This window comes from Schistocerca serialis, chromosome 4 (assembly GCF_023864345.2).
Source record: "Schistocerca serialis cubense isolate TAMUIC-IGC-003099 chromosome 4, iqSchSeri2.2, whole genome shotgun sequence".
NCBI lineage: Eukaryota > Metazoa > Arthropoda > Insecta > Orthoptera > Acrididae > Schistocerca > Schistocerca serialis.
This window is the reverse complement of record NC_064641.1, coordinates 6,173,943-6,200,672: the sequence shown is the minus strand read 5'-3', so window position 1 is coordinate 6,200,672 and position 26,730 is coordinate 6,173,943. Positions and strand designations below refer to the sequence as shown.

The following is a 26,730-nucleotide window of genomic DNA, read 5'->3' as shown; positions in this document are numbered from 1 at the left end:
AACTGCTCAGAAGAGAGCAGTCAGAATCATGTGTGGGGTTCCTCCACGAACCTCATGTAGAAAACTTTTTACACAGTTAGGTATTCTGACCACAACATGTCAGTACATATACTCTCTGATGAATGTAGTTAATAAAGACTATGCTCAGTATGAAACAATTTTTTCATACCATAACTACAATACTAGAGGTAAAGATGATCTACATGTTGAACTACAAAATTTAACACTTGTACAGAAGGGAGTAAAGTATGCTGCTACAAAGACTTTTAATGCATTACCTAATTATATTAAATGTACAAGAGAAAGTGAAACGCTGTTCAAAGGTATGTTAAAAAAATACCTGCTTGACCATCCACTGTACTCGTTAGATGAATTCTTTTCCAGAAGTAATGCCCTCCCTTAATAATAGATGTATTTAGTCTCTTAGTTATTAGATGGATGATACAATATTATGTTAATGTTATAGTGTTAGTGTTATATTGAGAATTGCTATACTAGTTAAATGACAGCTTGTAAATGAGAAAAAGTGATACTTATTAATATCTATATCATTATATTATATTACTATTCTGTAGCATGAATTGTATTTGTACAATTGTATTGACACATTCCACAGGCAGGCGAATCACTCGCATGTACGGATCTATGGAATAAGCATACCAAATAAAATAAATAAATAAATAAAATATAAAAGCTCATACGTATGTTCACAGTCATGAAATCTATACAAGCTGGTGTTTTTCCACGATACGAATACATACAGAGCATCTAAGAAATCCAACAATAAATCAAATATATTTCAGTCATTTTCAAAAGACTGGAAAAGAACGACTAGAGCCTATAGTATATACTTTATCTTGTATTAAATTGACAAAACCCATATCATTGTGAAATGATTTATGGTGAATAAAGATTCTTGATTCTATATACAGGGACTCTATACAGGCTCTCTAAGAATGACTTGCCAAGTGTGCCATCTAGTGGTAGCCTTAGGTACTGGGTGGCATGATGTCTATTTATTTATTTTATTAATATAATAGAGGGAAACATTCCACGTGGGAAAAATTATATATAAAAACAAAGATGAGGTGACTTACCGAACAAAAGTGCTGGCAGGTCGATAGACACACAAACAAACACAAACATACACACAAAATTCAAGCTTTCGCAACAAACTGTTGCCTCATCAGGAAAGAGGGAAGGAGAGGGAAAGACGAAAGGAAGTGGGTTTTGAGGGAGAGGGTAAGGAGTCATTCCAATCCCGGGAGCGGAAAGACTTACCTTAGGGGGAAAAAAGGACAGGTATACACTCGCACACACACACACACACACACACACACATATCCATCCACACATACAGACACAAGCTTGTGTCATGAGTAATGTACAATTTACATATTAAGAAATATAACTGTTGTGAGGTATCACACAAAGCTAAAGAATACATTTTAAAAGAACATACATAAAAAGGAACACATTTGATACATAAAGATATCCCACATAACTAAAGTGTGCATTTTAAAGAATGTGCATAATAAAAGAATACATTTTATACATAAGGATTTCTTCACATGTTTAACAGTTAAATGTGGAACTACAGAGACAAAAAAAACGCTTAGGAAGAGGTACAAACAGAGCTGCAAGTTGTTTCATAAGTCAGGTCTATTTTTGAAGAGTTTTCAAATTCTTTAACACTGTAAAAAGCTTGGTCTTTCAGCAATTTTTAGTCATACTTTTAAATGTATTAAGAGAGACACAATGGGCCTGCACAGGTAATGTGTTGAAAAGCCTTATTCCCATGTATTCATAACTGTCTTGTGTTTTCTTGAGTCGAGTTGTTGGTATGTCTATCTTAAATGTTTGACGAGTGTTATGATTATGAACAGACTGCCTAAGATTGTAACTGTTAAAGTTTTCTTTTATGCACAAAAGAGAAGAAACTGTCATTATCTGTGATTCTTTGAAGTATGACCTACATGATATGTTATTTTTGGTAGTCCCAGAGATGGTCCTGATGGCTTTATTCTGCCAAATGAAAGTTTTCCTGGACCATGGAGAATTATCCCAAAGAAGAATACCATAGCTAATATGGCAATGAAATAATGCATAATAGGAATTAATCAGCAGGCTTTCAGAAACACAGGTGCGTAATTTTTTCAGTAGATAGATAACTCGCGAAAGCTTTCGAGATATGTTGTCTATGTGACTCTGCCAGGTTAATTTCGTATCTAAGTATATGCCAAGACGTTTGGTAGAAGTGTACTCAATATCAGCATTGGATAAGCTGAAGGATATATTTACAGTCTTTTCACAGTTAATAGCTAACTCATTGGCTTTGAAGCACATATTGGATAATCAGAGAAAATCTTTACTTTGCTCCTTCAGTTTATTTATGTCCTTCCCAGAATTGATGAAAGTTGTGTCATCTGCGTAAAGCACAGATTTGCATGGCATATTGCTGGGCAGGTCATTTATAAATATTATAAACAGTAACGGCCCAAGCACTGATCCTTGGGAAACACCTCTAGTGACATTCAATAACTGTGACTTTTGACCATTGTCGCTTACAGTTTGCTTTATGTTACTGAGATATGATGTAATGAGGGAGAGTTCCAGATCCCTAATGCCATAACACCATAGTTTTTCCAGCAGTATTGTGTGGTTTACAGAATCAAATGCTTTGCTTAAGTCCACTAGTGTGGCTTCAGCAGATAATTTGGATTCAAAAGAAGATTGCACAATAGAAACAACATTTTCAGCAGAATTAATTATTGATAACTGAGCCCTAAAACCATATTGAGACTTAGTCAGTATATTGTTTTTTGACAAATGCATGTTAATTTGCTTTTGTATACAATATTCGATTTTTTTAAAAAAAATAGGTATCAGAGAAATTGGACGATAATTGTTAGTGCAGGATTTATCACCCCTTTTGTGTAATGGAATTACTACTGTCTTCTTTAGACATTCTGGAAAAATACGACCGTTAAATATCCAGTTTATGAGTGTGCAGAGAGGGAATGATATCAAGTCGATTATTTTTTTAATCACAAAATTTGAGAGACCATAAATATCTTCTGATCTGGAGCCACTTAACTTTGCCACTGATTTAATTACATCACTTGTTTCCACATGTCCCCAATCACAGGTTGGCACAGTATCAGCAAAGTTTTGTAAAAACTGGTTTATATAAGTAGACTGTGAATTTGATTTTGAACTCTTCTTATGAGGAGATGAGGGATCAGGGTTTGCTGCATTGATAAAAAGGAGATTAAATTCATCTGGGGTGACATCAACATCAGTTGTAACTTTTACACTATGACTACCTGTACCTAATTCTGCTTTAATGACCCTCCATGCAGCCTTACACTTATTATTGGAGTTTTTGATGAAGTTATCATTTGCTCCACATTTTGATTATCTGATTTGTGATCTATAGTGTCTCTTGAGGCTAATATATGTTGCATTGTCAACACAACCATTTTTTACCTTATCATAGTATATCAAAACCATTAATCTTAGCTTCTGTAAATATGTTGTGAACCACCTATGTGGAGTAGTTCGACCATGCTTTCTTGCCACAGTTTTGTTTTATTTGGTAACCATTGGACAGGAGGTATTGAAAATTTCGGTTAGAGTACTAACAAACCTGCTACAATCCTGCTCAGCATTGTTGGAAGCATATATTATTTATTCCAGTTTAGTACCTTCAGCTTATCCCTGAAGCTATTTATGCTTTTATCATTTAATAACCTGACATACCAGGTTGGTACACAATCCCCCGTTGTTTCATTAATTGTTAGTTTTACCCATATACCTTTGTGATCTGTCAGATGGTCGACATTAAGGAGTCCCAATTCAAAATCATCTTTCTGTATATTTGTGATAAAATTGTCGAGACAAGAAAGTTGTCTTGTGGGACTATAATTTGCACAGAAGAGATTATGGGATCTTAGCATGTTAAGAAAATTAGTATTTTTGTGTGGTTTTTTCCTTACATCAAAATATAAATCTCCTAAAATTATTGTCTTGTGTTTGGTATATTTTTCTGTATGGTGAATAAGTTTATTTAAACACTCTACAAATTGATCGGCATCACTATCAGGAGAATGGTATATTGAAATAACTGTGAGTTTTAATGTTGGTAGTAACATGACAGCCGCTTCAAGAATGCCTTTAACACACATGTCCTTAACATCAAGCACAGTATATCTTAACCCTAGGTTGTCACTTATATATATTGAGGAACCCCCATAACCTTCATTGGGTCTGCAGTAACTTGTAATTAAATTAAAACATGGTGGTTCATACACTTTTATCTCTTCTTCTCTTAACCAGTGTTCGTTAATACATAATACTATTCTATTGTTTCCATTCAATGCAACACCAAGTTCATCAGCTTTATATTTCAGAGATCTAATATTTATGTGCATGAATAGTATTGATTTTTCACAGCATGAGGGAAGATGCATGGTGTCTTGGGCCCAACTGGATGCACACATGGTGGTTTGCCTTTCACTGGTCATGAGCCGTCACGAGAAAGGCCACGCTAGGACCCCAAAAAGTTCAGGAATTAATGCTGAGGATTAGGTTCCTTTCATACTTAGCAATATTACACAACCGTTTGCTCGACAAAAGATCTGTATTCAAAGACTGGCAAGTAGCATAGGCCACACCAATAGCCAGGAAAGATAGTAGGAGTAATCCACTAAATTACAAGCCCATATCATTAACGTCAATATGCAGCAGGATTTTGGAACATGTATAATGTTCAAACATTACGAATTACCTCAAAGTCAAGGGTATATTAACACACAGTCAACACGGATTTTGAAAACATCATTTTTGTGAAACACAACTAGCTCTTTATTCACATGAAATGTTGAGTGCTGTTGACACAGGATTTAAAATTATTCCATATTTCTAGATTTTGAGAAGGCTTTTGACACTGCCTGTCAGAGAAGTCACACTTCATAGTAACTGATGGAAAATCATCAAGTAAATCAGAAGTGATTTCTGACATCTCACAAGATAGTTTTATAGTCCTTCTGCTGTTTCTTATGTGTAAACACGATTTACAAGATGATCTAAGATGCTGTCTTATGTTGTTTTCAGATCATGCTGTCGTTTATCATCTGGTAAAGTCATTGAAAGATCAAAACAAATTGCAAAACGATTTAGAAAAAGATATCTGTATCATTTGAAAATTGGAAATCGACCCTACATAATGAAAAGTGTGAGTCATCCACATGAATACTAAAAGTAATCCATTAAACATTCATTACACGATAAATCAGTCAAATCTAAAGATCGTTAACTCAACTAAATACCTACGAATTACAATTACAAACATACTACATTAGATAGAACACATAGAAAACGTTGTGGGGAAGGCAAACCAAAGACTGTGTTTTGTTGGTAGAACACACAGGAAATGTAACAGATCTAGTAAAGGGACTGCCTACGATATACTTATTCATCCTCTTTTGGTGTACTGCTGCATGGCCTGGGATCCTTACCAGATAGGACAGATAGACTACATCGAGAAAGTTCAAAGAAGGGCAGCACACTTTGTATCATCACGAAACAGAGGAGAGAGTGTTATTGAAATGGTACCCGATCTGAGGTGGACATCATTAAAACAAAGGAGTGTTTTGTTGCAGCAGAACTTCTCACAAAATTTCAGTCACCCACTTTTTCCTCCGAATGTTAAATCTCCCTACAGAGGAAGAAATGATCATCATAATAAAATAAGGAAAATCAGGGCTCACATGGAAAGATATAGGTGTTCATTTTTTCCCCACTCTGTTCGAGAATGGAATAACAGAGAATTATTGTGAAGGTGGTTCGATGAACCCTCCGCCAGACACTGAAATATGATTTGCAAAGTATCCATGTAGATGTACACTATGTGATGAAAAGCATCCGGACACCCCAAAAACATACTTTTTTCATATTAGGTCCATTTTGCTGCCACCTACTGCCAGGTACTCCATATCAGCGACCTCAGTAGTCGTTAGACATCGTGAGAGAGCGGAATGGGGCGCTCCACAGAACTCACGAACTTCAAATGTGGTACGGGTCCACTGTTCCCGATGTGATAGTGAAGTGGAAACATGAAGGGACACGTAGAGCACAAAAGTGTGCAGGCCAACCTTGTCTGTTGACTGAGGGTCGTAATGTGTAATAGGCAGACATCTATCCAGACCATCACACAGGAATTCAAAACTGCATCAGGATCCACTGCAAGTACTATGACAGTTAGGCGGGAGGTGAGAAAACTAGGATTTCATGATCGAGCGGTTGCTCATAAGCTACACATCACGCCGGTAAATGCCAAATGACGCCACACTCGGTGTAAGGAGCGTAAACATTGGACGATTGAATGGTGGAAAAATGTTGTGTGGAGTCACAAATCATGGTACACAATGTGGCAAACAGATGGCAGGGTGTGGTTATGGCGAATGCCTGGTGAACGTCATCTGCAGCGTGTGTAGTGCCAACAGTGAAATATGGAGGCAGTGGTGTTATGGTGTGGTCGTGTTTTTCGTGGAGGGGGCTGGCACCCCATGTTGTTTTGTGTGGCACTCTCGCAGCACAGGCCTACACTGAAGTTTTAACACCTTCTTACTTCCCACTGTTGAAGAGCAATTCAGGGAAGGCGACTGCATCTTTCAACATGATCGAGCACCTGTTCATAATGCATGGCCTGTGGTAGAGGGGTTACTAAGTTCTTTGCATAAGAAGACCTTTTTCTGTAGAACATTTTCCTAATTGGCAAAAATATGCTGGAGTTAAGCCTTTATATAAAAAAAGGAGATAAATCTACAGTATTTTCACTACTGCCAGTATTCTTAAAAAATTTATTCAAGGTAATATACAAGCAGCTTCTTAACCAGCTGACAGCTAATAAAGTATCATCTGGATTCTTAAAGGTTCTGATATTGATAATTAAGAGAGTAGTTAATTCATTATACAATAAATTGACAGGGTGGTGGTATATTCCATACTCTGTCAAAGGCATTTGACTATTTAAATGACAATGGCCTTTAATCAAATTAGAATGTTATGGTGTAACAGGAAATGCCATAAAATGGTTCAAAATGTATCTGTTTAATAGGAAACAAAGGATATAAGTAGGAAAGAGTCTTGTGTTAGCTTTCAATCATCATCCAACAGGGAACTAATTATGTGTCGTATCCAATGAGATTCCATTTTAAAACCCTTACTTTTTGTGTATATTAAAGAAATTCCATCAGTCATATTAGCAGAGGCCATATTTGATACAAACACTGCAATAAATAACAAATCAATTACTGTGTTTGAAAGTGTGGATAATGTAATTTTGATGAACATTAATACATGGTTCTTAGCAAATTTTTTCTCACTGAACTTTGAAATGACCCACTACATACAGCTGAGACCATGTAAATGGTTTTCTCCCAGTATAAGCCTATATATGATGACAAATAGACAGAAGAAATTAACAGGGTTAAATTCTTGGGATTACAGGTTGATAAATTCAACTGGAAGGAGAATTCAGCAGAACTGCTGACACATCTAAACAACCGTGGATGTTGTTCTACATCTACATCTACATTTATACTCCGCAAGCCACCCAACGGTGTGTGGCGGAGGGCACTTTACGTGCCACTGTCATTACCTCCCTTTCCTGTTCCAGTCGCGTATGGTTCGCGGGAAGAACGACTGTCTGAAAGCCTCCGTGCGCACTCGAAACTCTCTAATTTTACATTCGTGATCTCCTCGGGAGGTATAAGTAGGGGGAAGCAATATATTCGATACCTCATCCAGAAACGCACCCTCTCGAAACCTGGCGAGCAAGCTACACCGCGATGCAGAGCGCCTCTCTTGCAGAGTCTGCCACTTGAGTTTGTTAAACATCTCCGTAACGCTATCACGGTTACCAAATAAGCCTGTGACGAAACGCGCCGCTCTTCTTTGGATCTTCTCTATCTCCTCCATCAACCCGATCTGGTACGGATCCCACACTGATGAGCAATACTCAAGTATAGGTCGAACGAGTGTTTTGTAAGCCACCTCCTTTGTTGATGGACTACATTTTCTAAGCACTCTCCCAATGAATCTCAACCTGGTACCCGCCTTACCAAGAATTAATTTTATGTGATCATTCCACTTCAAATCGTTCCGCACGCATACTCCCAGATATTTTACAGAAGTAACTGCTACCAGTGTTTGTTCCGCTATCATATAATCATACAATAAAGGATCCTTCTTTCTATGTATTCGCAATACATTACATTTGTCTATGTTAAGGGTCAGTTGCCACTCCCTGCACCAAGTGCCTATCCGCTCCAGATCTTCCTGCATATCGCTACAATTTTCTAACGCTGCAACTTCTCTGTATACTACAGCATCATCCGCGAAAAGCCGCATGGAACTTCCGACACTATTGTTGGATATATGTGATATAAAAATAAACTAAAGGTGTCATACTTTAGTTATTTTTATTCAATAATGTCCTATGGGATAATTTTTTGGTGTTACTCAGCAAACCAAGTTACAGTTTTATTTCTAGTGTGAAGTCCTACAGAAGGCTGTTACAGGAGCTGTGGAGGTGCTAACTGCACTTTTCAACATACATGTACCTTAATAAAATTTATCATAAATATCTCTCTTTCCAATGAGAGGTCAGTTCATGGAATCTATACTGGAAACAAGTCACTTACTTTAGTCCAGAAAAGTTTGCACAATTCAGAAACACACATTTTCAATGACTTTCAAGCAGCCATAAAAAGCTTACCTTCAAATAAACTTCAGTCTTATAGGAGCCTAAAAGATTTATTGGTGACCAACTCCTCCTGCTCTGATGGTGAATTTCTTAGAATCACTTTATGTATGTATTATTAATAACATCAAATAACTTGTGTCTTACATAAAATCTGTCTTGTGCATATTGTGCTTGATGATACATGGCTCCAGTGGCCAAAGAATTACCTTATTTACATCACTGTACATACATTTACATAAATGTGTAAAGTTTGTTATTACCTCATAAATAGTGTGTTTAAGATATTGTCTCTCTCTCTCTCTCTCTCTCTCTCTCTCTCTCTCTCTCTCTCTCTGCAAGTATATATTATGTTACTTGTTTGATAACATGTTGTACATTCTTGAGAATCCCCTCGGTATGGGTCCACGAAATAAAAAGTATATCTAATTTCATCTACACTAGTCCAGAGAGAATATCATCACTGAAGAAACAATACCACATAAGTAGTAAAACATGAATTTTATAGTAGAGACAAAAACAAGCATATGAAACCAGACATGTTTCATAGGGACACTAAATTTGTGTTGTAGTACTACAATGAAATTTCAGATTATGTCAAAAAGGGAAACAAAGAAAATGATTGTTAGAAAGCTCAAACACAGCATATAAACAGAACTGACTGAGTATTTATGGTAGGATATGTTACTTATGGGGTATTTGTTACTCAGAGTTTCCTGTATGACTTACCAGTTATATATTGTTTTGGTGCTGTAAAAGCTAGAAAAAAAACCATAGTGTTTTATTGAAAGAATCCATAGAAACAACTTCAAATACACAGACCATTCACATAGTTCTGATACTGTGTGTATACGTCTTCAAGGAAAAAAGTGAAGAATGCCATTTAAATAGAAACAAAGAACTGCATTGCACTGCCACTCCTGAAACACTGCATCCAAGATAATGTTTATCAGTATGGAATGTTGTCGTAATAGCAATGACAATCCTTAAGAATAATGGCTTGGCAAACATTTCCAAGAATTTTTCTCCGATGTCTTGGTATTTCTTGCCACACTTTATTGAAAGTACACTGTAATAAGTAATACCGTTTGGATGGCCCTGTATCAGCCTCAGATCTGAAACTATAGGCCAATTTTTTCTTTGTTTCCCCAGCTCTTCCAGGCCTAATTGAGCCACACCTCTTTAGATGTCAAGGTGTATTGCCTAGCATGTGTAACTTCACGTCTGTTAAGCTTGAACTCGATGGGAGTGTGACCTTCCTTCAAAAACTTCTGCTTTTCCAATACCAGTACTCCAGTATTAACAGCTTATCTTAAAAGAGCATTTGTTTATATCAAGTTTCTGTTTTGATGTGTGCAGCCTTCATAATACAAAACGACTTGGGCAGCATTTTCCTTAACTGTTTTGGACAGGATTTCCAAGATACATGAGGCGCAACTTTCTACAAACAAGATCTTTTTGCAGTCTTATCTGTTCTTTACATTCTATGTGCTGCATTCACATTTTCAGTCAATTTTCTGAGCCTATAACAACACAAGTTGCAATAATCGTTTATGGGGTGGGAGGGTGGGGGGATGTAGGCGTAGGCTATGGTTATCCTCTTCAAAGATCAAGGTAAAGGTAAAATCACTCAATGGTGGAGCCTTCTCCATATTACATTTTTCCTTGTAGAGTCTATCAGCTGTTGTCTGGATTGTAGAATAGGCTCAAGGTACGGCTTCCACAAGCATTTCCTGCAATAATGCACTTGCAGTTTCAGGAGGCAGTCTAAAAATTCTTTTCCGAAGGATCTCTTCGTCTTTTTTCTCATTTGAGAATGTGATAATTACAAATAAGAGTTCATCCTATGTGTGGAATTATCCAGTCAATGTCGGACAATCAGCTCTTTAATCCCAAGAGTATTGTGAAACATCTTTTTGCATTCCTTGTTTTACCATCTCATTTTTCAAATGATACATCAGTGTACCTTTTCTCGCAGACTTGCCATGCATTTGATTGAAACTATGTTCACAGAACTGATTACATACATCATCTTTGACCCCATGACATTCCCCCTACTTTTTATTATATTTATAAATGATATTCCTCTCTCTACGGAATATTGTAGATTCACTATTTTCACGGATGGCACTACACTACTTATTGATAATTCAGCAGATAAACTTGAGGTACCAGCAAATAAGGTTTTAAATGAAATGGTGAACTGGTTCAACATTAATGGTCTTTCTTTAAATTAGTATAAAACAAACTACATTCAGTTCCACAAAACACCCAAAGATGAGGAAATAGTAGTAAAAATAGGTGAGCAAACAATAACCAGGTTAGATTCCTCAAAATACCTAGGCTTGCATATTGATAGCAAACTGAATTGGTCCAACCACATCGTGGCTCTATGCAAAAGACTAAGTTCAGCAACATACACACTGCGCATTGTTTCTTCTTATAGAAATATGGAAACCATGAAGCCAGCGTATTATGGTTACTTTCATGCAATTATGGAATTTGGAATTATATTTTGGGGAAATCAGTCACTGGCTAAAAAAGTACTGTGTGTACAAAAAAGAGCCATAAGGATCATGTGTGGAGTCCATCCTAGAGCCACATGCAGGAATCTTTTTAAGAAGCTTGAAATACTTACGTCCACTGCGCAATATATATTCTCGTTGATGTGCTTCACAAGGAAAGAAAAATCCATGTTCAAGCTGAAAAGTGCATATCACAGTCACAATACTAGAAGGAAACATGATATCCACTATGAACAGCCAAATCTAAGTATGGTGCAGAAAGGAGTCCATTCCAGTGGCTGTAAGATTTTTAATGCCCTCCCTTCAAGAATTAAGTGTTTGGTAGATGATGATCTCTTGTTTAAAAAAACCTTAAGGCAGTTCCTATTGCAAGGATCATTTTATACAATAGAAGAGTTCCTGAACTACAGTGCTTAACATTTCTTGTATTGTAAATTGCAAATCTATGCCCAAATTCGTATTTGTAATACGGAATACTTTTATTGTAAACACATATTTTGCAATATTTATTTCTCTGTAACACTTATTATTTTGTAATAATAGAGGGAAACATTCCACGTAGGAAATATATATCTAAAAACAAAGATGATGTGACTTACCAAATGAAAGTGCTGGGAGGTCGACAGACACACAAACAAACACAAACATACACACAAAATTCAAGCCTTCGCAACAAACCGCCGCCCCACCAGGAAAGAGGGAAGGAGAGGGAAAGACGAAAGGATGTGGGTTTCAAGGGAGAGGGCAAGGAGTCACTCCAACCCCGGGAGTGGAAAGACTCACCTTAGGGGGAAAAAAGGACGGGTACACACTCGCGCGCACACACACACGCATATCCATCCACACGTGTGCGGACGCAGGCAGACATATTTGTCTTTAAATATGTCTGCTTGTGTCTGTGTATGTGTGGATGGATGTGTGTGTGTGTGTGTGTGTGTGTGTGTGTGTGTGTGCGCGCGCGCGAGTGTGTACCCGTCCTTTTTTCCCCCTAAGGTGAGTCTTTCCACTCCCGGGGTTGGAGTGACTCCTTGCCCTCTCCCTTGAAACCCACATCCTTTCGTCTTTCCCTCTCCTTCCCTCTTTCCTGGTGGGGCGGCGGTTTGTTGCGAAGGCTTGAATTTTGTGTGTATGTTTGTGTTTGTTTGTGTGTCTGTCGACCTCCCAGCACTTTCATTAGGTAAGTCACATCATCTTTGTTTTTAGATATTTATTATTTTGTAATCTTTATCTATCTCTAAAATGTATTTTTTGTAGTGGGACCTAAGTTACTGTTTTTGTTTTGTTTCATGTATTACCATAAATTCTGGCCAATAGCTTGTAAAATTGACACATTCCATATCCTGTGATAGTGTCACAACATGGGTCACCAGAACAAGAGATAAATAAATAAATAAATCCCAGAATGAGAAATTCTGACTGCCTATCTGCAGCAGAAAATTAATGACTCTTCCTTTGAATGGATTTCCAGCATCAGTACACCTCTGGCCTAATTTTCATGTCTCTCTTGCGGTATATTGCAAAATTGTGAACTTCAACTTTTTTATATCCAATATATGCTTGGCCGTGCATTCTCAGAATTGTATTGGTGTTTTTCTTCCAATCTTCGGGGAAGAACATTACACTTCCTTTTCCTGTCACTGCTTAAGTCACCATAAAATTCTTGGCTTCCATCTTCAGCATCCTTGCTTCCATCATCTTCCAATAATTTATCTGAATTTTCTGATGAATAATGAGCATCACTGAGGAGCAATGAGTGTGAAAAGGTACTGTTGGCTGCAGTGGGAACTATGACTCCTACATCATTTTGAGCATTACTGGATGCAGTCAGCGAAGTTTCTACACACACACACACACACACACACACACACACACATATATATGTCTGCCTGTGTGTGTATATGTGCAGATGGATATGTGTGTGTGCGCGCGCAAGTGTATACCTGTCCTTTTTTCCCCCTAAGGTAAGTCTTTCCACTCCCAGGATTGGAATGACTCCTTACCCTCTCCCTTAAAACCCACATCCTTTCATCTTTCCCTCTCCTTCCCTCTTTCCTGATGAAGCAATCGTGGGTTGCGAAAGCCTGAATTTTGTGTGTGTGTGTGTGTGTGTGTGTGTGTGTGTGTGTGTGTGTGTGTTTGTGTGTCTATCAACATACCAATGCTTTCGTTTGGTAAGTTACATCATCTTATATATCCCCTTAAGAGAAACAAACCTGAAGATCAAATTCATGCGTTTACAGTAAAGATGATATCAATAATGTTGTTAGTGTGGTGGTCTGACTAACACCACGATACAGCAGCTGTAATACTATCAAGTTTCATAGTTCTAGTGGTTTGGTGGTAATGCCAGATAAATAATGAAACAATCTTCTTACTAGTGCCAATCACTGTCGGAAAGGCATCTCTGCTTTCATTATCTACTTTCAGCCAAGATCCTAGGAGATGGACAATAAGCAATAACAATGTGCAGTGGCTATGCATGCTTTTGCATTTATGCAGTATTTCTTACCACATCAAAAACTCTTTTGTTCCGTGGTATTTAGACTTACTTTTTCACTGTGTCACATACACAGTATCATTTTAGTTAATTTTCTTCGTAAATAATTACAAATTCTGTATTCTAGTGAAAAGAGCAGATGTGCTGAAAATCATGCATCTCAACCAACTGAAAAATGTGTAATCAACAATTTATCAGTTATGTGATATTCTTCAACAACAATATGTATCTGAGTGATGTAACACTTTGCCTGTGTTGTGGTTAATGCCAGTTAGCCTCATTAGATGGGTCCTTCATTTCTTCCTGACCCATGGAAGTAGGCCATTTTACCTCCATTTTGAATATTAGGAAAGATTCTATATGCTCAAATAACTATTGTGTGTTCCTAGTTTCAGAAAAGAGACAACAATAACAATAAAAAGTATGCAGTGAGTACTGTTGTGTTGCTAGTCTGTAAGTAGACTAGAGTTGATATGAGAAATGTTGAGATAACACAGAGAGAGATGTACTTGATCTTTTATGCACTAATCTCTAAAACCATTCCAAATAGAAAACCAAAAATATACAAAGAATATCTGTATTTTCCACTGGAACATTCATACAACCATAAAATAATGTATCTGAAATCCACATTACAATGTTACATTATAATTACTCAAAAATTACAATAATTTTCTCTTTAAATAACATTTAATCGAAACTTAGCATTATTTGTACAAATTTGTACCTTTGAGCAGGACCACTCACACAGTATTTTGCTTCTACACATTACTAAGAACTCCTGTAAATTTTTCAAAACTTACCACTGAACACAAAAATGACAGCAGTCTGGGCATGACATGACACAGCCGTTTGCTAAACTACTTATGGCAAATAAATTTAGAAAAGCCTGTCTCCAAAATACCGGTATGAATATAAGGGAGACAGAAACATATTTCCATGTTAAATTTAAAAAGTGACAATAAAAAGGAATTCTAACAGATCATTAGTTAGGTATTACACATAAGCTTGTCATTGGAAGCAGCAGTTTGTTGCGCCATTAACATCAATTCATGGGGAAAAAATTGCACCACCTGATGAGAAAGAACAGCATAATAGTGGAACACACTATTTAACAGCACACTTATAAAAACAAACATTTAGTTCCTACAGTTTAAAAGTCAAGTGCCAAAACTGACATGAAATTCATTGAGTTTTGGAAGTAAATTATGTTTTTAATGTTAGAAGATCAGAAATATGTGTATTTACAATGTATTAAAATATATTTAAGAAAACTTTAACACAAAACAGAAGGATCCAAATATTGTAAATATACAAATGAAAACTGATATCCTGGTTTAGAATCATGAAAGTGCTGCTGAAAATTAATGCACAGTAGAAAAATACTTTTCTTGTTAGCTTCAGTACATTTAGATACAGAAATATACATTCTTTCTTTGTTAAATATAATCTTTGGTTCACAGATATTTACTGATAAATAAAAATAAATGTAACATACAGTATATAAAACTCAAACTTGGAACTGATTGTGCTGTCCTCAGTTTCCTACAAAATTTGTCTTTCTAGTATATCTTATGTTTAACATGAATGTACAGGATTGAAAAAGATTTATGAAATATAGGTACTTATAATTTTTCACACATGGGTTCAGTTTTGAGTCACAATTAACTACACCACACCAGTTAACAAGTGACACTAAAGGTAATAAAGCTAAAGGCTTAAACTATCTGTTTAAAAAAATTGAAATATTATGACATCTGTATTTATAAAACCCATCATGAAGTTGACAGCTTCATAGTGCATAACATAGTTAATTCGCAATACATGCTACACAGTCTAATTTGGAAAGATGCGAAGAAATGAAAAGTTGAAAGCTGATACCAAAAAGCACGATTATTCAATAAATTTGGCAGAAAAGTGAAAGACAGGGTCATTAGCATTTCAACTTAAATGGCACTAAATGGATCACATATCAACAGAGCTACGATTAGAAACAGTGTCCACTCAAAATCACAATAAATAACTTAAATCATTTGTCTATGTGGAGATATAGCAGCTAACTTTGATGATTAATCACTAAAAACTGGAAAATTCTAATGCTGGATAACCTAGAATAATATGAAATAACTCTGCAGCTGATTACAGCAGACAAACTAAAAGGGTGCCGACAGTAATCATACAAACTCAAGTAAAAAAGAAGAAGCATAGAAAAGTACTAATCTCAATGACTAAAAATATCAAAATTTGTAATGGAATGGACAGGTATTAGGTGAAGGTGAATGAAAGCAGGGAGAAATTTTGATAAAATTCATTTTGAAAAAGGGCAATACACAAATTTGTAATTGTAATACTGAATATTCTAATTGACTTCCTTCCTTTAAAAAATTTAGATGGTGAATACACACAGAGAAACTTGAATATAAGTGAGTCACAATTTTACATATACAGTAATAAAAATAGCTCCAAATGAAACATAAATGCAGAAATACATATAACAAGATATGTAACAAATGTGAATTTTTGTACAATTAATATCGGCATAAAGAATTTTATAATATGCAGGTACAGCTCATCTTACAAAACTCGAATACTTCAGTGTTTTCAAATTTTCTTGGTAATACTAATGAAATCATTAAATATTCATATAATGTTACCATGATATGTCAGGTTCCAACAATATTTGTAATTATTATTACTATCATCATTATTATTGTTGTTTATTGGTATAACAAAAACTGACAGTTGTCATAATAAAAATAGTCCACCAATATGAAATAAAATGATGACACTGTGCATAAAAGATGTGACATTCACTTTTCCCAAAATAACACTAAATGAGGAAATAAAAATTAAATAGCCAATTGTAAACGAATTACACACAATAACCACATCTTATACACCGGTTTAACAAAAACTAGCTCAATGTAAGATCCAATATGTTTAGTTATGTCATTCTTCATACCTTTGTAAGAAACATCACTCAAAAAAAGGCATAAAAATGAACAATCAAGTCCGAAAATTATTAAATTCACATAGAGATATAAAGGCTAGCCAATATTTATCTCTGCATAAGAACTGATGGATATGCTGATAAAAACACTTAAAACAGATCATGGAACTAAGTTTCAACCCAAAAAGTGCCCCTCTAGGGATGAGGAGAGAAACTGGTTGGGGCTTTATCTTTGCCTCCAATTTCAAATATGTCTGAGGAGAAGCATGTTAGAACTGTAAAGAAGCAACTAACCAATTTAAAATGGGCAACAATTTCTTAACACAACTACCAGATGAGCAACCAATAATGAATGCACAAAAAGCTGATAATACTTCCAACAGAATAATTTAATTGGATAGAAAAAAATCTACTCATCAAGTGGCGGCAGCACACACACACACAAAAGAAGGTTGTAATTATGCAATCTTTTGGAACCAATGGCTCCTCCTTCAAGCAGAAGGGTTGAAGGGGAAGGAAGAGAGGTGAAGGAAAAGGACTGGGGAGGTCTGGGAAAATGGGTAGATTTTGGGAAAGTTACCCAGAACCGCAGGTCAGGGGAGTATTACCGCACAGGGTGAGAAGGAAAGGACAATCAGTCTCTCCTTCTCATGCAGCGCAATAAGTTTCCCCTGATTCGTTGTTCTGGGTGGCTTTTCCAAAATCTACCCCTTTTCCTAGACCTCTCCAGTTGTTTTCCTTCACCCCTATTCCTTTCCCTTCTGCCTGAAGACGGAGCCACTGGCTCCGAAAGCTTGCCTAATTACAACCTTCTTTTGTGTGTGTGTTCTGCTGCCACTTGGTGAGTAGATTTTTTTAACCATCCAATTAAATGATTCTGCCAAAAATTCATTGTTTTTGTTATTCCAATAGAATAAGCTTCAAGAGCAAATACAATTGTAATCTGATTACTTTACGAACAACAAACTCTTATCTTCTTACAACGAGGGCATAACAGGTGGGTGAGACGGTCACAACTTAAGTTTCTTATATGTGAATGGCAAAATTATGGTAGTGATGCTAAAATTAGTACTGAAGATAAAGATGTAGCAAACTGATAATAGTAATAATAATAATAATAATAATAATAATAATAATAACATAAAACCACTATTTTTGTAAAGAGATGTAATGTGTGAGGAAAGACAAAACTCATCATACAAATGTATATTAATCAGTGAATTGGAATATGATGTCAGTGATAGTTGTAGCTGAACTTTAAGTATGAAACCTTAGCTAAATGTCTCAAAACCTTATTTATGAGTTTATCAAGTCCTCACCAATTCTTTTGTTAGGTCAGTTGATGTCTTTCCATACACATTGAAATGGAAAATCCTTGGTGGAATAAAAAAAATAAATGGTAATTTTAAGTAATAACTGCCATAGTTCTGAACAAACAGAATAAGATGAGTAATAAATTACCTTTGAGTGTTGATTCATTCAAATAATATGAAAATGACATGGTTCTGTATATTCAGATTTGATTATCAATATAATTATGAGCATATTTCACAGAAAAGTCTATGATACCACTATGGAAATGATACAACTCAAAAAGAGCTAGCCCCTATAACAGACATGACACTGAAGTCTTTATTATGATTGTATTGAAACTTACATTTTCCACTGCAAGTTAATTAAATTTTACGTCATTTCCTTTTGTACTGAATGCAAGCCACAACTGTTTTCATAGCCACAGCACCAAAACAAAGACAACAGGGGTGCATGTCACCATATGCATGTCTCATATTGGTGTTTTAAGATCTGTGGTTTAATTATAACAACACCACTTGTGAGTGTTTGTTGTATGTGGCAGATAAAGGAAAAAATTAACAGAATTGACACACACTTTGAGCAGCTTCTTTAAACTCTTTAAACCAATAAAAACTTCATCTATTAAATGCAGAAACCTCTCCTACTGGGTAAGTAGAAAATTAAACCATACATTTTCAAACAACTAATGTTAAATAAAAATGAACTTTTAATTAAAATGTGTGTTTAAAAATAATCTATTATTTCTTTCTATTTCTATGAAGATATGTGCAGTAAGATGTATGTGAACTATTAATTGTATCGAGATTTTCACAAAACAATACTGGTAATAAGGCATCTTTTATGTATCTATCTACTTATTTCTGCCTAAAAATTACATTATAATGTTGTAAATACAACACACTGGCATTTTCACTCTATAAACATAAAAATATATGTCTCTAAAACAATGAAATGCAATGAAAATATAATTTATTAAATAAAATCATTTAAATGTTTCTTTTTTCATTGTTGAAACAAATAATTTATAAATGCAAAAACATTTACACAAAATATGACAATTTTGTTTAACATTTTTTACTTCTTTAAAATGCATCATTATTCTTCAAACACATATCACTAATATATATGGAGCTCTTAAAATAGTATCACATACACACTGAAGAATGCATTCTCTCCCCCCCCCCCTCTCTCTCTCTACCTGACACACACACACACACACACACACACACACACACAATATGAACAATATCAAAACTATTTTGTTGCAATGGCAACAATGAGGACAATTGAGGATGCCATAATGTTCGCAACTGATATGTATTACTCTAGGATCACAGCATTAAATTAACTTATGTCAGAAGTGTGTACAGAAATGCCTTTAATTTCTGGACATATTTAAGACTCCTTCCAGGGACATTAAATGTTGAGATTACAAGAGAATAACTAATCTTGTCTTTTAATTTTACACTGACAAGTATATCCAAACAACATTCAATGTGTAAATAGTAATTATACAGTCAACTTACACCACACAATCTTTCTTTCTTATACAATAGCACTTCACATACTGAGAAAAAGTTAAATCCCCCCCCCCCCCCTCCCGTCTCAGCACATTAATGGCAGAGATTGGTGATATATGTTTAATATCAACAATTTCCTTCAACAGCAATCATTTATCTACCAAACACTATTAACAAAACAACAGTAATTCACATTACTCATAACATAAATACAGTAAAATGAGAATTACTTTTTGACAATTCTTTAACAGGTCCATAAAGTTTTTGATTAGTTCAACTAACAAAACTTCAGCATCTGCTTATTTACAAAATGTAATAATGAAGGGTGGAATCAATGAACATGTGATACTGGAGCTATGTAGTCATCTATTAATTAAAAGAAGGTGATGTTATTCTGATCACTCTGAATGGAGGCAGAACTTACTAACAACAATACTGATTACTCTACTTAGAGTACAATCTCTTATAAGTAAAGACTAGTGCCAGACTACATAATAACAATTAACTAATTGGTAATTTCAAATGAGGTCGTTTTGGTGGTGGTGTTGGTGGTGGAGTATTCCTGTCAGTTGGCTCAGGAATTCGAGGAGGCTGTAGGTAAACAAAAAGAAATGAACATCAAAATTTTGCTAGCTCCAATCCAATTCAATCATGTATATGGAAATCCTATTTCACGAAGTTTTTACATACAACTATCATAATAATTCGTTTCTTGAAACCAATAAATCATTTTACTGACGATTTTATTTATGCTTTTCTTCTCTTGGTGCACTTCTGGTGAACTTTATTATGAAGCTTAAGTCATAAATGAAGAGAATTACTTCCACTTTACTGATTTGTGGAGGCAGGTCATTTACACATAGCAGTAACACACCAGTAGTAGTTATTTTCTGTATATGATTACTTGTATAAACTGATTAGATATCTTGTCGCAACTGTCCACTTTTCATTAGTTAGACATTAAGGATACTAGTTACTACCTGAATGTTCGACGTAATAAACTTTATGTTTCTCCAAAAGAACATTATGATTTGTGTTTTAAGTAGATAGCAGAAATTAATAACAATATGAATTCCTTTTTTTTATAGGGTAGCTAAACATTTCCATTGTTTATTTTTTCTTAAAAATACATTGTAAAAGTGATGCAGTGCGTACTTTATATGACAGGCTTTAAACTGTTTGTTTGAAAGATTATCAACCCCATGAGAGTTTTTCTTTATACATATTTAACTATTTTCTTAATACAATAGAGGGAAACATTCCACGCGGGAAAAATATATTTAAAAACATAGATGATGTGACTTGCCATACGAAAGCGCTGGCAGGTCGATAGAAACACAAACAGACACATACATACAAACAAAATTCAGGCTTTCGCAACAAATTGTTGCCTCATCAGGAAAGAGGGAAGGAGAGGGAAAGACGAAAGGAAGTGGGTTTTAAGGGAGAGGGTAAGGAGTCATTCCAATCCCGGGAGCGGAAAGACTTACCTTAGGGGGAAAAAAGGACAGGTATACACTCGCACACACACACACACACACACACACACACACACACACACACACACACATATCCATCCACACATACAGACACAAGCTTGTGTCTGTATGTGTGGATGGATATGTGTGTGTGTGTGCGAGTGTATACCTGTCCTTTTTTCCCCCTAAGGTAAGTCTTTCCGCTCCCGGGATTGGAATGACTCCTTACCCTCTCCCTTAAAACCCACATCCTTTTGTCTTTCCCTCTCCTTCCCTCTTTCCTGATGAGGCAACAGTTTGTTGCGAAAGCTTGAATTTTGTGTGTATGTTTGTGTTTGTTTGTGTGTCTATCGACGAGCCAGCGCTTTCGTTTGGTAAGTCACATCATCATCTTTGTTTTTAGATATATAACTATTTTCTTAATTTCACATGAAGTTATTATACTGATGTAAAACTGACTGGATCTTTGTAGTACAATGTGATGCTATAATTATATTTATTTTGATCAGAATGCACCATTTTCCTGTGTTGTTAAAGATGCTATTGTTATAAATGTTTGCTATTTGCATGTTACTATGGGCTGCTTGGCTATTTTCTTTAACAACTGAATTGTCCTCATGATTGACAGGCTTCCCAATTTCTGTTTGTACTAGATCTCTTGTTGTTTTTACTGTACACTCAGGCTGATTAATTTTGTCTCATAACATTAGAATTTTGAACTTTTTGTAATTTTTTAAAAATTTGGCAGTAACTTTGTGATGTGAAGGCAGTCTGTGATTGTCTTATCCATTTTGTACCGGGTCTTTTATTGCAACATGGTGCTTTAACTTCCTTAATTATCCATGTCTTTAAATTAAACAGACAGGGGATCACACAAGGCATCCTTTGTGGGAGAAAAGGAAATGCCTTGTGACACACCACAAACTTTAAAATATTATGTTATGATGAATGGTAACAGTGCAGTATTATGTGATCACAGAAGACTTTTGCACAAATTCAAGAGCAGAAATGAAAAGGTGGCAGACATAAAGTTTGAAATATACTATGGCTGTTTAGTGAAATAAATATATTACCCCAGCAATATTACAAATGATGCATTGTGAATAGAATCAAAATGTGGTTTGCAGGCAGTGAAAATTGGATCAGGAATTATCTGTCACAAGAACTGCAACTATAGTTGCAGAAACATCAAACAACACTGAGGACACCAATAACAGCTGTGGAGAGGTGACTCGTAATATCTGTGAGTAAGCAGCTGTGTGAAGAGTGTAACCATAACTGAGCAATAAAGTCCAAATGTGATGCAGAGGTGCATGAAGACGTATGTGCAAGAGGTCTCCAGATCAAAGTACGGGCAAGGTTCTGCCATACCAGAGTCAATGCATCAAGTAGAGAGAGCCACTAGAAGTAACATACAGCTAAATGATTTAAGTTATGGTTCAGAACCACAGAGAGTGTGATGTTATAGACAAAGTAGTTTCAATAAAAGTTTTAATTGTAATCAAGTTTAAATTTTCTTTCACGTAGTGTACCCTTAAGTAAGGCTGAAGTAGGAAAGCGAAACCCTAAATTTATTGTATCTAATAAGACACATTTTTGAGGATTGTAGCAAAAGGCCGAGGAACCTTTTAGAAATGGAAAAAAAGAATTGATTAAAAGCTTATTAAATTACTGAATGTATGTGTATAGAAAGGGAATGATATTGGCTGTATACCAAAACAGAAACGATTTATTAAACACAACAGAAAGACATGAAAAAGTACTAAAGTTAGTTGTTGATCAACTGAAAGATGAAAAAGACCAATTAGTGATATTGATACTGCTTTGTCAAAAGACAGAAAAAGTTCCAAGACATGATGAACATTGATTCTAAAGTTGCATTTTCAGCAGAGAAAAGCCAGAGGCTTTTCATAGTATGCAAAGAGGAAACAGTCATAAGAATGACTGCATGTCGAGAAAAGTAAATCAACGCAAGACACAGTCCCTCACGAGAATTCCGAGGAAGGAGAAGCTAGAAGCCTATTTCCTACATGTTAAACTTGATGTAACATAAGAAAAAGTAGAAAAGAGAGCCATTAATATATATTTGTATCTAAATGTGAAAATGAAAAAATGATCAAAATGCAAATTTCACATACAAATGTGACTAGAGCCAAATTAACAGCATATAAAATTAGGACAATTTTTTTTCAATAAGTCAGTATTTGAAATGAACCTAAGGTGGACATGACACTGTACTCAGCTTCTTCAAGGAATATCATTTGATCCGGTGAGAGGATCGATAGGTTCTCTTTCCATAATTCGGTGGTTTGTAGGGAAAGTATTTGATGAAGATAAATGGGGAGGGTGCTGCAGTGGGCAGTGTAAAAGATTCATTTTGGCCTCTTGCAATGAACACTTCTTGTGGCTACCCACAAAACAAAGCACAAAGATCAAACAATGTAAACTCCATGTAGGAATATCAATAATGTAGGAGAAGATAGATTTCTACTTACCACAAAGATAACACACTTAAGTTGCAGACAGGCACAATTAAAAGACACTTACATGTAATCTTTCAGCCACAGCCTTTGTCAGAAAAAGACAAACACCACCATTCATTCACACAAGCAAGCACGCCAGCAGCTCCGGCAAGAATGCCTTCTGGCATTCTGGCCGTGCTGCTGGAGTTGGTGGCCATGTGTGCGTGTGGTGTGCTCACTCAAGTGAATGAGTGGTGCGTGTTCCTCTTATCCAACAAAGGCTGTGGCCAAAAACTTATGTGCAAGTGTCTTCTAATTGTGCCTGTCTGCTACTTAGCATGTTACCTTTACAGCAAGTACCAATCTACCATTACATTGTTAAGGAATAAAGCTCATTATCTGTTCTTCAACATAAGAATGGAATTTACTGATGTTTATTCAAGTATACTGTGACAAAGCAAGTGGGATAATTTTAATTCCCCTCTTGTTTTGCCATCTGCCTCCTTAAATTTGTTTTGTTACTTGTAACTATTTACCATTAGCATAAGTGAATATTATCTGCATTTTCATAAAAGAGAAAGATCGGCCCTCAGTTTTAAAGAATGTAACACCAGATCTTATTTTTTGTTTAGTTTTATGTATATAATTGATTTTCTAATTTATTTTGACTATTACTAGTTAGTATCTTTTATTATAGGTTGAAATCCGTAATTGTTTCATAACTTAAATTGTATTGTTGGCATATAAACAAGTATAAATTCTGTAAAAATTGTAAACATTTGGAAGACAAAGTACAAGTAATCTTAAAGTATCTATTTAGCTCTATTCAAAACATGTTACCAAAACCAGCCATCCATTAATTCCAAAGTAATTGACAGTTTTGTCAAAAGTATTGCACGCGTAACTATATTTGTTAATTTCATGATTTAAACAAACAATTCGCCACAAACCTCATAGTAGAAGAAACTGTTAAGAATATGCAATTTTTCGACGTATTCAGTTAATTGAGCGAGTTAAGTTTTAATTGTAATTTCTGCAAATTTAACTTTAAACAATGTGTAGTTTCAGCACCTATTATTGTGATGATATAAAAGGGCCCAATTTTTGGTCATGAGACAATCAGTCCACAGCCGAGTTTCTGACGAGTAACCTGTGCTGGTTAGAACAACAACAATGCTTCAAATTAACTGTGGAATAAGTGTTAAACAATTAGGCTGTGTGTAAAAACAGTGACAGTGTCTGCTCCTTATGTACCTGATTATTCTTCAAGAACTTTGAACTTTGTAGTAAGTCTCCCCTGACTCGCAGTTGTGGGTGACTTTCCCAAAATCTACCCCTTTTTCTAGATCTCTTAAGTCCTTTTCCTTCACCCTTCTTCCTTCCCCTTCAACTCTTCTGCCTGAAGGAGGAGCCACTGGCTCCGAAAGCTTGCCAATGTCAACAGTCTTAAGTGTCTGCTCTGCCATCATTGGTGAGTAAGCTTTTTATATATCTGAATAAATTGACTGTTTTCATGATTATGATGTAATTAACTTATAATAGTGGACTGTTAAATATATTTAAGCAGTATTTGGCAACTGACACATCACTCACCTATTTTTGCTAATCTATACAAAACTGTATGGTGGAAAGTTTCATTAAGAAATAGGGAGCTGCATTTGTCTTTAGTTGAGTGACTGTCTCCACATGAGCAAACAATGGTGCTGATACAGTTATAAAACACTGTAGCGAGCAGTAGGATAATGAAAAAAAAAGAAAACCACACACACAGTTATGAGGGGTACAGGAAAACTCTCATATAAAGATGTTAATATTCATTTGGATATAATAGAGGGAAACATTCCACGTAGGAAATATATATCTAAAAACAAAGATGATGTGACTTACCAAATGAAAGTGCTGGCAGATCGACAGACACACAAACAAACACAAACATACACACAAAATTCAAGCTTTCGCAACAAACTGTTGCCTCATCAGGAAAGAGGGAAGGAGAGGGAAAGACGAAAGGATGTGGGTTTTAAGGGAGAGGGTAAGGAGTCATTCCAATCCCGGTAGCGGAAAGACTTACCTTAGGGGGAAAAAAGGACGGGTATACACTCGCACACACACACATATCCATCCACACATATACAGACACAAGCAGACATGTTTAAAGATATTTAAAAATATGTCTGCATCAAACCAGTCTCAGGACTGAAGACCACAACAACAACAACATAATCTTCATTGTAAAGAACAGTTTGGTTTCAGGTCTGGTAAAAGCACACAATCAGCTATAGCTCATTTTACAAATGTTGTTCTGGAAGCACTAAATAAAGGAGATCATATAACAGGCATCTCCCTTGACTTCAGCAATGACTGCAATACACTAGACCGCACAGTTCTGTTAAATAAACTGGAAGCTTCACGTATGAGAGGGGTATCAAATAACTGGTTTTGTTCATATCTAAAAAACAGAGTGCAATGGTTAGAGATCTCTCAAACAAACTCCAAGCATACCATAAAACACCTTTCTGGCCCAGAATACATTAATATTCGGACTCCCCCAAGGAAGTGTGCTTGACCCAATACTCTTCTTGATATACATCAACGATTTTTCCACAGAGTGTTAAACACAGTGAAACAGTATTGTTTACTGGTGACAGTAAAATTCTAATCAGTGAAACATCACCATATGTATTAAAGGACAAAGCTGAAGAAACAGTCTTGCATGTATGTAAATGAGTTGGCAACAACAAATTAACTTTATATGTGAAAAGAATTAGTTTCCACATAAGCAGAAAAGTAAAAAAAAATTCTTTAAAAGTGAAAGATGAATTCACAGAATGTGTATCACAAACAAAACTTCTAGAGATGCACGCTGATGCATGACTAAAATAGATCGAGCATGTTACTGCCCTTAGGAAATGAATAGCTTCAGCATGCTTTGCACTTAGAAGAGCTCATGCATCAGAACAACATATTTTGCATATGTTCATAGTGTGAGGAGTTATGGGATAATTTTCTGAGGAACAAATGAGCAGAACATACAAAAAATATTTAAGCTATAAAAAAAGGACTGTACAAATTATGATAAAAAGTAGCATGAGAACTCACTGCACTGAGTTGTTTAAAGCTATGGTAATCTTGACCGTTCCATGTGAGTACATTTTTCAAACAGTGATCCACACTAAAAAAATGACATTGATCAGAACCCCATGAACAGGTCTCTACA

At 35.6% G+C, this 26,730-nt stretch overlaps 1 protein-coding gene across 1 annotated transcript in view; it reads right to left on the bottom strand.

Annotated features, from left to right (window-relative positions):
* Positions 1-19,652: 19,652 nt before the first annotated feature.
* LOC126473544 (dedicator of cytokinesis protein 1) overlaps positions 19,653-26,730 on the bottom strand; it is a 420,590-nt gene continuing 413,512 nt past the window's right edge. The window contains exon 35 of the mRNA XM_050100670.1: positions 19,653-20,164. Within this exon, the coding sequence (XP_049956627.1) occupies positions 20,075-20,164 (90 nt within the window). The 3' untranslated portion in view covers positions 19,653-20,074. The remainder of the gene's footprint in view (positions 20,165-26,730) is intronic.